General features: G+C 42.9%; 1 protein-coding gene across 10 annotated transcripts in view; it reads right to left on the bottom strand.

Moving 5' to 3' along the window:
• frmd4a (FERM domain containing 4A) overlaps positions 1-16,597 on the bottom strand; it is a 101,894-nt gene that overhangs the window by 28,766 nt on the left and 56,531 nt on the right. For 9 of the 10 annotated variants that reach the window (XM_042411038.1, XM_042411036.1, XM_042411035.1 and 6 more), the window contains 3 exons: positions 8,634-8,699; positions 2,603-2,697; positions 694-786 (listed from right to left, as the gene is read on the bottom strand). In XM_042411038.1, the coding sequence (XP_042266972.1) occupies positions 694-786; positions 2,603-2,697; positions 8,634-8,699 (254 nt within the window). Of the gene's footprint in view, positions 1-693; positions 787-2,602; positions 2,698-8,633; positions 8,700-11,211; positions 11,876-16,597 lie in introns of those variants that run through there. The other variant, XM_042411037.1, reaches the window with a different exon arrangement.

The raw sequence follows: 16,597 nt of genomic DNA, 5'->3' as shown, positions 1-16,597 counted from the left end.
GATCCTGTGTGTGAGTCAGGAGTATTTTCTACATGAGTGGGGCCATTGTATGAGCAGTACAAAGGGCTGAGAGAGGAGTGTGGGATGGTAGGATTATTTCATAACCCTGTCCCAACAGGTCATAGTAGGGTGGCTTTTAACTGAAGAGAAGCTTTCAATACAGCAACAGAAAGACGAGCACACTGCTAGAGCACTTGCCTCATCATATATTATCACAATATTTTCTGCCCTGTTTAGCATAGCATTGACCAATGAACCTTTTACAAATGAGTCTGCAAGAGTTTTTGTCAGATTGCCTCAATATAAAAATGTAAAGCCTTGTCGTAGAGAAGAAATGGTAAGACTTCTCTCCTTATGGAAAAGCATTCTGCGTCTTGTTTGGAGTACAGCTCTCTGTTGTCCTTGCAGAGCTGTTTGATGGGATTTGCATGCAGCGCATACCGATGAGGTCTATGAGGCTCATGATTGGCTGAGAGGCCCCATGGCAGGAGTTAAATACTGGGGTCAAAACAATTTCATAGGGGCCTGTCATACCTAACCCAGTTAATCTTTCCCTATTACCACATGAATGCATGTGCATACACAAACACGTACACGGACTCTTTCACACGTTCACATTCAAACACCATCTTCAATCAGGGACCATGATATGTACAAGTGTGGTGATTAAGTTGATTAAGTTGAAAGACTCACCTGACACAGAAGTAGAGGACGATGGGACCGGACTTCTTGGGGAACTCGTGTTCTAATACCCTGCGGTCCAGCTGCAGCCAACTAAAATGTCCCCTTATGAGACAAAACAGACAAATAATCAAAACTCCTATTAAGGTACGTTTGAGCAATGAATCAGAAAACCACTAATTCAACAATGATACACCAAAACCTTAGCACTGCTAGTGGCCTCCTCATGACATGCCTCCCCATTTTTCTTTTCCTGTTACCATTTATTCCCCTGTTTTTTCCCCACTTCTCTCCCCCTGACCTCGCTTTTCTCTCTCCGTCTCCAACAGAGAGAAAAACTGCATAGACAGGTTGTAACCCTGGTAACCCTGCATGGTCTCCTGAGCAACTGAGCAACATCTTTCTCTAACTCTCCCTCCTCCTGTCTCTGTCTCTCAATCTCTCTCCCTCTTTTCGCCCCACAGTCTCTTTGACCACTGAGCGGCCAGAGCTGAGGCGTCTGCTCTCCCCAGGCACACACAACAAATCTACACATCATAGAATTAGTCCCTGGGGGACTAAGACTGCAAAGCTGATGTTGGCTTACTATACTGGAATTGGATACAGTTTGGGTCACAGTTGTGTAAATGCCACAGAGCAGAGGCTTGACATCAGTGGGTGCATGAGATAAAACAAAAGAGAGACACAAAGGTCATGGCAATGTTTGCCTGTATGGAAATCATTTGTATGTTTGCATGACCAGCCCTGGACTATCATGCTGTGATGCTTCTGTCTTTCTAGGTCACCAAACACAATGAAACTGATTTGAATGTCGTTTTTGCATTTCAAGCACAGTTCTCATAGGAAGCCTTCTGGCAGACATAAACTCATGATCTTTTGCAAGCCCAGAGCAAGACAATCAAAACCTCATCGTCACAACACACATCATCCCTTTGTGTTTGTAAGTGACATAAACAGAAATGAAAGAATAGAAATAAATCTAAATCTAATAGCCATTTCATCCCTTAATAAGTATACACAAAACAAAAACAAAACACACATATAAAAAATCACTTCCTTGGGAGAAAAACAGGCCAAAACAAACAGCCACATTTATCTATTAAATTTCAGAAATAATCTTTAAAACTCAAACCATGTGCTGGCAATTGGAGAATTCATTATGCTTCTGTACATAGTGCAGCACCATGCCAATGTTACCTCAAGGGTAAGGCGCTTCTATTGTATTGACAAATAGTATTTGTCTTTTTAACTTTTTTTTTTTTGTGATTTCTTTCTTCGTGCTGGAAGAGTCAGTTGATCTTGGGAGCATAATAAAAGTTGGTACATACAACTAACAAATATCTATTTGCGAAATGTTGAAATAAAAAATACAGTTTTGTATAACAGATGTACTGAAAGTGACAATGCACTTTGAAATACAGCAATATCTACCTTACAAAAACCAAAGCAGCAATAAATTGAAAGTGACTTGGCCTTTTTAGTGGTAAATGGAAACCAAACCTGCTACCACAAATCACGCTAAAACTTGGCAGAGTATCTTCAACTGAAATTTTCCCACCTCTGTCTTCTACATCTACAACTTTTGCTCAACTGTGCTAACCTGTCATGTTCCCTTGGTGTCATTACCATTTGTTACATCCCCACAAGCAAAGCAACCAAGAAATTCAGTGTTTTTACAAAACTTAAGAAACATATGCACATGTGCACATGCACTTCACTCTAGTGGTGTTTTAATTCGGGTTACTGGTGCATGATGAACATGATGCACCTGAACTTTGGACGGCCTATTGTCAGCTTATAGACTAGTATAATATGTCCCACATGTTGCTTTAACAACAACATTAATAGAAATGTTGATAGAGTATCAAAACAAGGATGACCAATTACACTGTAGTCCTCATTCTATTTGAATATGACTTACGTTTCGTCTGTGTATGCAATTCCAAAGTACTCCTTCTCCTTGAGGTTGAAGTGAGAGGCTACCAGGTCCAGTAAATCCTTAGCCATCAACTTCGGCTGCAGAGAGAAAGAGAAATATTAGTCCTGTTCTCATTATGGTTGTATTTATCAGTTAGAGCTTGCCTTGTGTGTGATGTTAGCAGTTTATGCACACTGCAGTTTCAGTGGAACAAGTACATGTGGTAGTGTTGCATGTTAATGTATTCTATCAGGTATTGATTTACTGCAATGACTAAGCATTCTGACAAACACAGGGGAAAAGTGGAAAAGAGTGAGAGAGGAGGAGATAAATGAGAGAGAGAGCGAAAAAGATGGATGGAGTGTGTGGATGTTGCTGACAGTGCAGGTACCCTGCCCTTCCCCTCCCTCCCACTCTCCTTTCTGCCTCTGACCCACACCTCTACTGCAGAGTCATGCCTCTGGGCTGAACCACTGTATTGCAGGGAGAGGGCTGCAGCTAACACAAGAGCTTGCTAGCTAGTTAATACAGTGGAATATTGTACAAGCTATATGTGATGACAACCTCCATTCATCACGTCGCTCAAAGCATGCAACGCATCTTAAAGCCGAGCAGAGGTTGGGGACTGCTGCCATATGCTGCTGGTTTGTGACATCCTGAGCAACAGCACGCCCCACCCTGAGGTTAACCATGGGTGTGCCTCACTGCCTACATAACCCTGTTTCATCACACACATACACACAAATATGCATGCACATGTGCACAAACAAGCTCAAATCACAACATGCAAGCAGCCCACTCGCAAACATGCAGGAGGAATAAACGATCTGAGCTGTGAACATATAAAACAAAGGAGGACAGGAGAAAAACATACTGTGTGCAACCAAACACACACACACACGCACACACATAAGTCACAGCTATAGTGCCATGGGGTGCACATTCTTATCTATCTCCCCCTAAGGTCTCGTACTATCTACTCACTGCACAGCTACAACTTCAGTGACAGAAGCTACTGAGAGCTATTTAAAGAGAAGGTGATGATGTCATGCATATATACACACACACACACACACACATGCACACATCTCCAATGACCTAGATCTCATGTAAGAGCGACGCCTACAGTGATTTTTGCTACACAGAAAGGCTCTGGAGAGAATGGAAGCGATAGAGAGAGCTTGGGGAGAAGCTAACATATAGGCTGATATGTGCCTGGTGCATCAGATTTATATATGAGGATGACATTAAATAGAGAACTGGACTACTGTAATAGCTGATTCTGTCTTTGTCCTTTTGACATAACGCAATCCTACTGTATTGTTGAATTGTCTCACATGCTAATATGTTAAGGAATATTAAGGTTACCATTAAAACAAACCTTTCAGATATTTGCAGTGAAAAAAGAAAAGGTTGCATTTATTTTCATGTGTCTACAAACAATAAACTCACCCCTATCTTAGCCAAGAATGAGATTGTGAATATGCTAAATCTGTATTCTTTCTATGGCTAAGTTAAGTCTAAAATAACATGTGCAAAGATTTAGACCAGAGATCTAAAGAGAGAAAAAATAAGGACTTTGTTTAAGTCCTGATATGCGTGACTCTGACAAAAATTGGTAGTTCCATCCACACTGGCTCTGTTGTGTCTCTAAACAGGGACAGCAGTTATTCACAAGAGCAACACAAAGCCTCTTTGAAGTGCTCAAAATATTTCAGATGTGGAAATTTTAGGTCTGGAGTCAGGCTATCTTTATGGTATTAGCAGTAATAAATGTTTAGGTTCAGTGTGAGACATATACAATGGTGGTCTCTCATTACCACACAGCAGTCAACTGCCTTGGCAACAATATCAATTAAACAACATTTATGCCACCGCAGCAGAACAAACACTGAGCAAGGGACAGGGGCACGTGGACACATACAATGAACAGTTGGAAAGATGAAGCAGAGATAAAACAAGTGGCAGGTACACTACCAAACATAAAAAGAGTTTGATGAAAATGAAAAAGAAGAGAAAGAATCCTGTAAGGTTTGGCAGTTAGACTTTCTTGCCTCTATATTGTTATGAATACATGGGCTGCACTGGATGCTATAATTAAGTTTGGTTCCCTCTTCAAGTGACTACTTACCCTTGCCACACATATCCTCACATCCTGACAATACAGCTTATCTGCGAAATGGCAGATAACTAATGGATGTGTAATAATGTTTTGGAAGATACCTATTGTGATACAGGCAGTGAATGACAGGTAATATAGTAAGTGATATGGCACACTAAACACACACACACACACACATTCACACACACTTACACTATGGAGCCATCTATCAGACAGTAAAGCTCTGCTAGCTTAGACAGCATTAGTACTAATAGACATTTAGCCTGTGCTTTCTCAGCAGCACAGGTAATTAACAGCATAAGAATTATAGGGATGTGCAAGTGAGGAGGACAGTGCAGGGCTGCGGGGGGGGGGGGGGGGGGGGGTGGTGGTGGTGGTGGTGGTGGGTTGCTCAAACAAACAGTTGGTGGAGTCATATTTTAAAAGACTTCCCATATTTTATTTTTTATTTCCCAGTGAGGCACTGAGAACATTTTTTTTTACAAACAAAGTAATGCTAGCTTGTAGCAACCTCACCACTGTCGCCAGATTCGGGTTGGTTTAAAAAACACAGATATTTTGGCCTTAATTTCGGATGTTTGGAGTCGACGTCTGGCCATAACATCAATAAATTACTCTTGTTGGCTTTTTACTCGTAAAGCTTTTATTGCACTAACAGTATTGTAACGAGTGTAGTTGTCGTTAACTTGAGTAATGTTATCTTCACTTCACCTGACTCTCCTCTGCTCCGCTCTGTGTGTGGAGGGGCTGAGCCCCGCCACAGAGCAGAGGAGAGAAACTAGCGTGATGTGGTGGGGGGTAGGGGTTTGCGTTAAGAGGTTCCAAGGCAATGACACAGAGGTTGACTCATGTTTCGGAACAGCGCTGCACAGAGGCTCCCAAATGATTATTGATTTCCGAATGAATGGATATCTGGCGTTATTTTTGGCATTAAAAATTGTTCTTTTTGGCCTGCCGGGGGCTCTCGTTACACTTATAGGGGAAACACCGGAGGCAATACTAAAGCAGATCCACAGACACACAACAGTAGCTCAACAGTAGCGCACTTGGCTGGCTGGCTGGCTGGCTGGCAGCAACTCATGGCCCAATCTCACAAAACACCTAGTCAGGCCCTTGGCGCCTTCAGAACTGTTCAGATTTATGGGATGCTAACTGATTTATTAGTGGCAGTCAAAGGATGGGTAAGGAAAAGGCTTTTAACCACATGCTCTACATTAATTCTATTCACTTTTTAAAATAGTAAAAATCAGCTTTTAATAATCAAGTATTTTGTATACAGAGTGGTAGTTCATGGTAGGCCATCATCTTACCATCTTACAATCCTAAACTATCCCGTCCTTCACATAAATGTCAACACTTAGGAAAATAATATGGTGGAGACGCTCTGTTACACAACTTGACCTCAGTACTCCATTTGCCGCCCGTTAGTACACACCATTTTAGCCTTAGGGAGTGACAGCCACGTGACTGACATCTATTTTCACTCAATGGTATATTTGGTGGTTAGCTTCCATCTTTACAACCTGGTCAATAGTTGTTTTGGCCTCCTGGCACATAGTTCCCTGCCAATGAAGCGTTGCTCCATAAACAAACCACAGAGGACTCGCTATCAAAGGTAGGAGGAAGGGGATGAGGAAGAGGAAACAAGTGAACGACACTTCTGGGATTAAACAGCTGGTCAATGTTACAAGCCAGTGACAGAAATGAGATCCAACCTTTAAGAGGCTAGCTGGCCGGTGCGCTTGGCGTGGTAACAGGAACTTAAATGAAAACCTCAACAGAACAGGCTTGACCACAGTGCTGTTAAACTATCGTTGAAGACACGAAATAGCTCCAGTAGAGTGTGTAATACTGGAGTACTACCTCAACATTTGAAAACAAACAACTATTTGTACTACTTACTCGTGAGTTATGATCATTCCTTCAAGAAATCCCTTTTTGGAAATGAGTGGAAGGCCTGACTGTTTCTTAGTTCAGCAGAAAACTAAGAATAACATTGTAATTCTCTGTGGTCCCGCTAACGACTCACTGGCCTATTGAACATCCGCTCAGTGGACAGAAAAGACGACAGAGAGTGAGAGAAACAGAGAGAGACATAGCAGTATCCTGATTTATATGACAGTCGTGGTTTGTTAATAATATCTCCTCTTCCGGCCTTTTTGTCACGCTTACTCCCTTGCTAATATCATTGCCAAAATGTAAAAATACCATTTGCTCACACTGTGTACACAATGTGGTAAACAGAACAGATTAATCCCCACTACTCTTCAAGCACTTGTTAAACTATTTACATAAAACAATCACCTCTGGCCTCACATCAAAGCTAAAAGAACTAAATATGAGCTATACTATAGAATACACTTATATTGCTGTAATGTTTTTCCTCAGCTCTCTTTTTGTTGATTTCCTTGTTATTTCCTTCCTTGATGACAGGAGGAGAGGATGACTGGATGGGGAGATAAGGAGCTGCTGTAGTTGTATTTGGGGATACAGGAGCAGGTAAAGAGAAGAAGAGACGAAGTGTGGAATGGCTGAGAGAGAAAAGAAGATATAGAGAGTTAAGAGTGGAAAGTGAGAAGAGATGGAAAGAGGGAGAATGGAAGAGGGAGCAGAAGAAGTACCAATTTGAAAGAGAGGATCAGTTCTGGCAGAGTAATCAAATCAGAAAGTCAGCAGACCTATCCTTGGCTCTCTCCTCCATTTTCTCCTCTCTATTCCCATCCCTTTAGTGTCATCTCCTGTCTCTCCATTTAGGGCTTTCTTGAACTCTCATCTCACTTTTCTCTCAACCTGCTGAGTTTCTGTGCCAATCTTCCTATTCTGCCATTGCTCTTTTTCTCGTATTCCATGGCAATTACCTTCTTTTGTCTTCCTCTCTTTCCAGTGGAAACTGGGTAATGGTCAGACCCAAGAGGAGCGAAGAGAGGTTAGGAGGAGCGGAAGGAGCTTTAAATAAAAATAGTTCAGTCCATGTGACCAAACCATAAGAGAGCCAAAGGCATGACAAATGTGAATGTCATCAACAATCAATAAAGAAGGTTAAGGTAGAAAGAGAGCCATAAATAAGTGCTCCAAAAAAGAGAGAAGTTACTGTGCAGAGAGAGCTGCATAACGAATCAAAAACTAAAAAAAAAAACACTATCTGATGTAATGTGTGTTTTGAAAATAAATCCTGCTCCTGTTAAATGTTAAATCCTGATATTACAAAACTTATTTAACTGGCGTATAGAACAGAAAGCAGACCAGAGCAGATCTACAGTAGCAAATAGCGAGCTCAAAAGAGTAGATGCATTACAGTAAATGGCAAATGACAGAGAGAAAGGTTTGTTTTGGGTGCTGCTGCTGCTGCCTTTGGTCATTACTGCAAAACAGGCCTGCTGGGAGGATGAAGGGCTGAAAGTGGGGGGAGGGGGCAGCATGCTGCGTTGTTTTTCCAAGAAATTTGGAGGATAAGATGCAGCATTGTCAATTACACATTGGATGATAGAACAATAGCCAGACAGACAGATCTGGCTGTAGGTCTGGGCTTGATTACTGAGGCATTCTAGGAGGGCAAGAGAGATGGGGGAAGAAGAAAGATCAGTGGAGCATGAGTTTAGGGGAAGTAAGGGTTTCTGTTTAGGACATCATTAAGACTGAACTCAGCGTCAGGATGCATAGTTTCTACAGAGAAAGCAAAACAGGGCAGGGTCCCATGTGTGTCTGTGTGTGTGTGTGTGTGTGTAGAGATCAGGTGAGCGTCAAGAAAGAGCAAAGTCACCCGCTGCTGACCATATTTCGCTTGGTCAGCAGCAATCGAGTCCCTGGAGACGGCAGACGTCACCTCTCCCTCGCTCTAAGGAAATGAGAGTCTGCAAGGAGAGAGGAAGAAAGAGAGAGGGGGGGAGAAGAAGAAGAAGAAGAGAGACTCACCTGCACAAGGAGCTCCAACTTCCTGTCGTCCAGGAGATGGACCTGACATCGCCTCCCCTCTGTCATCTGAAAAACAGAAAATAAGAAATACAAGGGATGCTTGTTAATATTCTTGTTCATTTATTACGTTATACTACTATATATCAAAAGCAGACGTTCGTATGGGTATCCACAATCACTTCTATTTCCAAATAACACCATATTTTTCTATTAAATCAAACAAGACCACGATGCATCACCAGATCTGTTAGTATGTGAGGCATGTGCTGTGAGTGTGCACGTGTGTGTATCTGACTGAAGCTCCCTTAACAAGGTTAGCTGAGCTAACTAGACACAATGGGCCAATAGAGACAACGTCCTGTGCTGCTCTCTTCCTCGCAGATATTTCTAGCATTCCTCTTTGGGCATGAAAACCATTATCCAACAGTTGACTACAGCGACCACAATGAGTGAAGCTTCCTGCTGTCAATGTCCACTCGATTGTTTGTCTGTGTTGTTAATACAATGTTTGATGAATAGAGCTGCAAAAAAACTGATAATATCCATCTGCCAAATTCAGGCATAAACACTGAAGCAGGTGCAATTGATGGGACAGTCAACTGTGGGAAACACAAGTGAGGCCAGACAATCCACATGATAGACAAAGCCAAACCATTTTTTCCAAACCTGTCTGAAAAGTTTGCTGCAGTACAATGAAATTCCAACGAATACACAGCTAAGGTTTGGATCTTCACTGGAAAAATAAAGCCAGACATTTCAACACAGAGGTACAAACTGTGCCAGAGTGTTCAGTGTGTTAGTGTATGTTTGTGTGCATGTATCCTGGTGTTTTTCAGCACATGTGGAGTTTCTCTTCAATTTAACAGGAAGCGTGGACCCTGAGGAACACAAACACCCTCTGGCTCCTCCCATACTTCCCTCACATCTGGGAGATGGGGAGGGGGAGCAGAGGGGAGGGGGTGATGTATGTGTGTGTGTGTGTGTGTGTGTGGGTGTGTGTGTGTGTGTGTGGGTGTGTGGAGGGGTGGGGTTAAGAAATGTTGGAGAAGAAGTACTAAAGGAAAGGAGGGAGAGTCATCCTTATTGTCAAGCATTCAATGAAAACTCCCTCCAAAACATAGATGCCATAAACATGAGCACAAGCATAACCGGTTTGTAACTCTTAACCACGAGGATCATATTGGCCACCTGAGGCTGTTGCAATTTGGTAAGGGTGTGTCCGCAACGTGAGTATAACATACACCTACTTTCTCACCACTTGTGCCAGCTTGCATTGAGGTGGCAGGTTGGAGGTGAGAGTTTAGCAAAGAGCTGAAGATACCAGAGAAAGAGAGGGAGAGCAGTGACAGTGCTGTGTCTCCACACTCATCCCTGTGTGAACTCTGCTGAATGACTTCTAGTGTTTTTGAATGTGTGTGTGTGTGTGTGTGTGTGTGTGGATTCTATACACTTTGAAGGGTTCGGTTTACCCTCCCACTCTCCATTGATCTCCTGTGGTTTGAGGATTGAGATTGGGTGCACCTGTGCACACAGTGAGTGACACACACACCCCCTAACATTTTCCAACATTGCCTTTTGTTTTCATCTGCCACTCTACTGTCTTGGAGTTACCTTTCCTTCCCAAAACCTTCCATGTTTACACTGTATACAGTGATTTTAATTACTACCATTAGTAATGAGAAGTAACTCAGCTATTCATTATTACTAGTCTTGCAACACTTGTGTCATCTTGATCAAAAGTTGGTGCATGACTATAGTATATCCATATCTTATCTGCTCTGAACTGCAATGCAGACACTATACACACACACACACACACACACACACACACACACACACTGACTCACTGGCTCTCTGCTTGAGGCACCTGGGAATAGTACAAACCTTAACGTCAAGGTAACAAATCACTGCTTGGAGGCTAAATATAGGCAGCCCAATCTGGCAGGGAGATACACTTATTGGTTTTAGTCATAAAATTCACTTTGTGGTATTGGACACATGCTACTGAGTTTCTATCCACCATGAAACCAAATGCCATAAAGTTTCTATGAATAGCTTGCTGTCATTAAACACGGCTGAAAAAAAATGGAAAAAAGTGTAATGTTGCTGCACTGTGACACAGTTTAGCCACACTATTTGCAAGGAGATGACTCTTTCTTTCTCTGCACATGCCTCTGACCTTTGATGCATGTTGTAAACATTACATGACAATGTAACTGATAGAAACATCAAAGCACACGTTGCACTAAGTAGCCTACATCACCTTCTCCTGGTGTGTGATTCATGTTGTATTTGATCAACCAACATTTCTCACCCATTACTAGTCAGCTTTGAATTGGCCAACCTACATCCTCAGGTCTGACTCACTGGCAAGAAACGGTCAAATGAAAAGACATGGAGATGAAAATGAAGAATGTAACCCTGCTCTCTTGCGTAAAGCTATTCTGTTCACAGTATTTCATTATTTCGCTGGAACTGACACCTAAAATTACATAGTCGCACATAGACACACACAGCTGACAGTGATGCTTGGCCAGTGCATGAGACGACAGTAACGCTATCATTAGTTAGTTGTTACCTTAAAAGCAAACGCTCCTTGCGAGGCTCCTACACAAAAACCGGCTCCAAGAGGGAGAGAGAAAAAAAGAAGAATCCCGAATTATTAATCCCAGAAAGAAACGAGCCGTGTGACCGCCAGAAAATCATCAAAAAACACCCCTTTTCCCGGCCGGCCTAGGGGAGGAGGCACATCAGCATCCATGTTAGTGACCATTAGTTAACGTTAGTTACAAGCGACGCAGCTCGCGGTGTATTCCCTGTATCTTCTCAGCTCTACGGAGCCGTTATCTCTCATATGCCCGCCATTCAAGCTATATCTCCGAGCTAATTAACGGCGACCGCAGAGCGTTTTCCAAGGCTGGCTTCCCTCTCATCCCTCCTTCCGAAAGGAGAGAGCTTCTCACGGGGCTAGTCCCGGTCGACCAACCCCCCTTTCGCTACCGGCACCGTGCACAAACGGTGTGAACGTGCGGATAGCAGGAGACCGTACCAACGGTCAGTAACCGAGGGGGACGACCGGAAGAAAAGGACTAACGTTTTCCAGGCTGTCTTCACTTGCCAGCTATGTTTCTCGCTGTCATCTGAGTTGCTTCGAAAAACACGAGAATAATGGAGGCAAGATGTGGGGGCGGGGAGAGGAGGAGATGAGGGGAAATTTTCTGCAGCGGCTCACAGCCATGAGAAACTGCAGACCTCTCTCGCTCTCTCTCCCTCTCTCTCTCTATGTGCTCTGCGCGCGCGCGCGTGTGTGTGTGTGTGTGTGTGTGTTTACAAACCCAAACAGACATCTGTGTCTGCTCTGCACAGCACACCAACAGTCCACCGTTAAAAACATGTGATGCACCGCTGATAAATAATAATGAGCGGTCACCAGTCAACATATTATCTGTTATCAGCTGTGATTCAAGGAATGCATTCATTTGTGGGGGAGGGATACTTCCCTTGAAAGACACTATCCTCATATGACTTTGATAATACACAGTTATAGCCTCTACCAGGATTATTTTGATCAAAATTTTCATACGCCTACAATAGTTAGATGGTTATCTATTGTGCAAAAAAAAAGAAAACAATGGGATCCAGTTGGATGTCTGCTCCCCCCCCCCCCCCCCCCCCCCCTCTCTCTCTCTCTCCCTCTCCAGATTGTCACTTCCTGTCTGCACCCTTAAATACAAATGTCCTTGCTCAGGTTTGCTTTGCTTGAATTATTTCTGGCTTTCAGTCCACTGCAGCCGTTAGACTGACTTTCATTTTTTTGCATGACCTAAATTGGGCACTTGTGTTCACCTTACACTGCTGGAGCAGCAGCCGTTGAAACCACAAGTTGTTAACATAACAAAAATCAGTCCAGTTTTTTGGTACCATAAATAGATACTAATGTGTGCCGTGAAGGCAGGGCAAAGCCTATACAGTACCTACTGTCAATAAAGTCTTTGAATGATTTGGCAAGCGTAGGCTAGTCTGTTTTCTATTATTGTATTACAACATAAGTAATCCCCATGTTATGAAAACAGTGTGAGGCCACATGTAGCACATGTACAGCATGCCTACATGTATTACACTTTCAGGAAAATTCATCTGAGATGTCGGCATCACAGGGATACTTGACCGTTTGTTATCTGAAGATTATCATAACTCATCTGGGAAGTGGCTTTACTAACCATTTGTCATGAATACAGTCTGCCTGAGCCAAATGCTGTTGCACCAGATTTGAACTACGACAGTAAGGCAATGCATAATCTTGAATTTGCAAAATTCATAAGAAAAGCTCTCTTCCCAGACATTAAGCAATACAAAGATGCAGTTAAATTTAATGTGTTTGGCTTGAACAGTTGCCACCATAGCTTGTGCTGCAAGCCTAAGATTCAGCTTAGTTTGCTGAATGTAGAAGGTCACATGAGAAACAAGGAGGTGTATCCTTTCCCTTTTCCTGCTGAATTTTTCTGTTTCTGGATATTTTTGGCCTGTCCCAGACACCGGAAACTGGCCTGTCCAACTTAAACATCTCCAGATGACTCTTTCTTTGGCTCTAATACACACACCCGTCCCTCCTTCTCTTTCTCCGGTCAAATACATATCTCCCTTTATTGGTTGCTTCCTCAGTTTGCTATCACAAGGGCCCTGTTGTTTGACCAATGCAAGGGAGGGGGGCAATGAGGGCAGTGGGGGAAACGGGGTAAAATTGACAAAGACAGAAGAGGAGAGCAGGAAAAATATTGCAGAAGGAAGATCCTGAACACTTTGACTACAAGAATTTATGAATTACTGTTTCTGTTGTCAAGCTGGAGGAGGGCTGATTCAAAGAAAAAGACAGAGAGGAAAAGGAAAGAAGATGGGAAGCAAGGCAGGAAGGAACAATGACAAACAGCTGTGATTTACTGAGCCACTCTGTTCATTGCTCATGCCGCTTAACTTTCATACATGTTAACCTTTCAGCGACCTACAAAGAGCGTAGCCAAAAAGGTGAAAAACACTTCTAGGTGTGACATATCTGGGCCCTGACAGAGCCTTGTTATGGAGCCAGTGGGCTTCTATTCTGGGCTGAGGTGTGGTCGTAATGAGGTGCTGATCTGGTGTGTTTCTATGGGGTAGGGGTCTAAAGGGGAACGATCTGGACTGGGGAGGTGGGTTTTAACAGGCGGTGGGTATTAGAGTCAGGTTTTAGGGTCGAGCAGGGGAACGGGGTTGATGGTCTGTGCTGGAGAAGGTAACCTATATTGGTGGAATGTGATATAAACAGCACCGAATGTTAATTGAAGCAAGATGGAGAATCTCTTTAACCCTGACTCTGTGACGCTGCGGTAGGCAGTCGAGACTGACACACAACGCTCGGCGCTCTCACACTCCGTCTGACTTTGTGTGCGTCTTCCCCCGTATTTATGGAGACTAAACAAACACACGCTCTTAAACACGTCACTTTGAGCGCGAGCAAGGCCTGACACAGGCAGGCGGCCCCGTGATGATTTATGACGCTGAGATCATTATAGCTGAATCGGCTTTATGACTCGTCGTCAGTTTTAATGTAACGGTGTCTGCATATGGTGCAGATTAGATTACAACACAAGATTCAGCAAAACATACTGTAGCTCTCAATACTCTACAGTTTTCAGTTCAATGGCTTATTGAAAACCTGATGGAAAAATAACAGCAGGGCCAAATCCCGTCTTCTTCGCCATCTAGTGCAGCATGTAGAGTGAGAGTGAGCAGGGAGGGTCATGGAAAGGCAGCCAGGAATGTCTAGAGAAACGACTGACCGGGAGAGATCTGTTTTGTTTGTTCAAGTGTGTATGTATGTGTGTGTGTGTGTGTGTGTGTGTGTGTGTGCGCGCGTGTTTTTGTGTGTGTCTGTGAGCTCCACCCTCCTGCCCGTGAGTGACTTTGGGACTGAAATGTGGTTCCAGTTAGGGCGTTTTTTAAAATCAGAAACACACTGGCACTTCAAACAAACTGCAGATATTTCTGTAGCCAACTCTTCTTTGTTCTCATTTGACTACAAAGCTCCATTCCCAGACTTTTCTCGTTTTTTTTTTTTTTTTCCCCTTTCCAGGAGATGTTTTCTCACATTATTCCTAAAACAACTTTGACTAAAACTGACAGATGGAGATGCTTATGAATTCTAAATACTACATACTGTAGGCACATTTTTACTGGTAAAAGCGCCGTAAGGTGTTTTAGTATGCGCAATAAAGACGTCAAAAATCATGCTTCACAGCAGATTCTTTGTGATTCAAACTTGAGTTGTGCTGAATTCACACAAATCCAATCTCTGACTTCAAATCTTCAGATTAACTTCGCTGCCATATGCACCCTGAGGGAATCTTCGAGCATCAGTCCCCGATGAATTGAGAAGATGGAGACGTCATGCTGAAAAGTCCCAGAAGAAGAACAAAAGTTGCATTTTAAACTGCACATATACACCCTACAGCTTCATATGTTTAAATGGGTGTGTATGTAACAACAGAGGCAGCAGAGCTACTCTAAATAATATACAAAACGTAAGCCAGTGGTTTGGTGCAGAGACAGAATGACTGTGTTGTGTGTGAAATGGGTGAAGATAACACAGGGAGGCTGAGTGTTACTATTTTGTATTGCTACAGTAAATTTGAATGTGCCTTGTAGTCAAAACACTCAAACAACCTCACCTTGCTCTTGGTAAATTCCTGCTAGTCTGAAATTCTTCTCCTCGCTCTTTTCATATTTCCTTCTACAAGATAACATTCTCTAATTATGCTGCTTACTCGGTCTTAAAGTTGTCAAATGTTTTTTTTTAAACACTTATCATAACTATGTCATTACTGTAATGGTGAGTAATGGAGTGTTATCTTTTATTATAAATTTAACCTCTTACTCAGCTGACAACTAGTAACACATCGGCGCAAATGACTGAGCCACTGGTTTCATGTCCACATCATCCTTCTTTTTGCTTCCATTGTTTCCTTTCCTTTCTTTTGCTCTCTTTATCCATAATGCACACTTTTTTTCCACTGTTCTTTCTGTCGCTTACGCTCACTATGTGCCTTAACAAACTGGGTCACGTAGATATACACGTATGCACTACGTACTCATATAGGGCCTGGAGTTATATTTAATACAGAAAGCTCTAAAACGGGACTGCAGCAAATGACTCCCTTGATGACATCCGAGCAAATAAAAGCCTTCCACGGGTGCAGCACGATGATACTGCGCCACAGTGTGTCAGTGAGAGCAAGTCACCACTGGCCACTTTGGTTAATGTGCAATCAGGTCATACTTCGTGCATGCTACCAACAATTAGCACATACTTGATGCTCACCCATCTTTTTATTATGCTTTCTTTATGAGGTGAGCTGTATTCAGAATAGTCAAAAGAGGTCATTCCACTCCATTTCCCAAAGGAGGGACAAGCCGCCTTCCTTCCATGGTTTATGATTCCCTGTCTTTCCGTCTCAGCTCTCGCTCTCGGATCACTTTTCCTGGTCAGCTTTGCCCTTTAGACATTCCTTGAATTCCAGTGCAAAGGGAGCACTTGGTTGATGAAGCCATTGTGTGTTTGTGTAAGTACCTCTGAATACGCTGCCATACATCTGTACTATAGTGTACATACTCTGTGTTTTGGATGAAATGTATCCGAGGCGATCCAGTAACCAAAGTAGCTTCTGAGGAAGAACAGAGGGCAAAGCGATACGGGGCGAGAGGGGGAGCTAGTGCACTGACGGAGAAGAGCAGAGAGGTCTGTGGCGTGTGATGTCATGTCTTCAGAACTTTTTTATCTCAATGAAACACAGTCTTAGTGATCATGGGGGTTGATATGCAAGGATCTGAGTTGTCTGTGTGTGTGTGTGTGTGTGTGTGTGTGTGTGTGAGACTCATTCACAGGGGAAGGATCTTTTACCCCTACACCTCCTCTCGTCATTTATAATTTACAC

Source organism: Thunnus maccoyii, chromosome 5 (genome assembly GCF_910596095.1).
Source record: "Thunnus maccoyii chromosome 5, fThuMac1.1, whole genome shotgun sequence".
NCBI lineage: Eukaryota > Metazoa > Chordata > Actinopteri > Scombriformes > Scombridae > Thunnus > Thunnus maccoyii.
The sequence above is the reverse complement of the archived record's forward strand: the minus strand, read 5'-3'. Positions and strand labels throughout refer to the sequence as shown.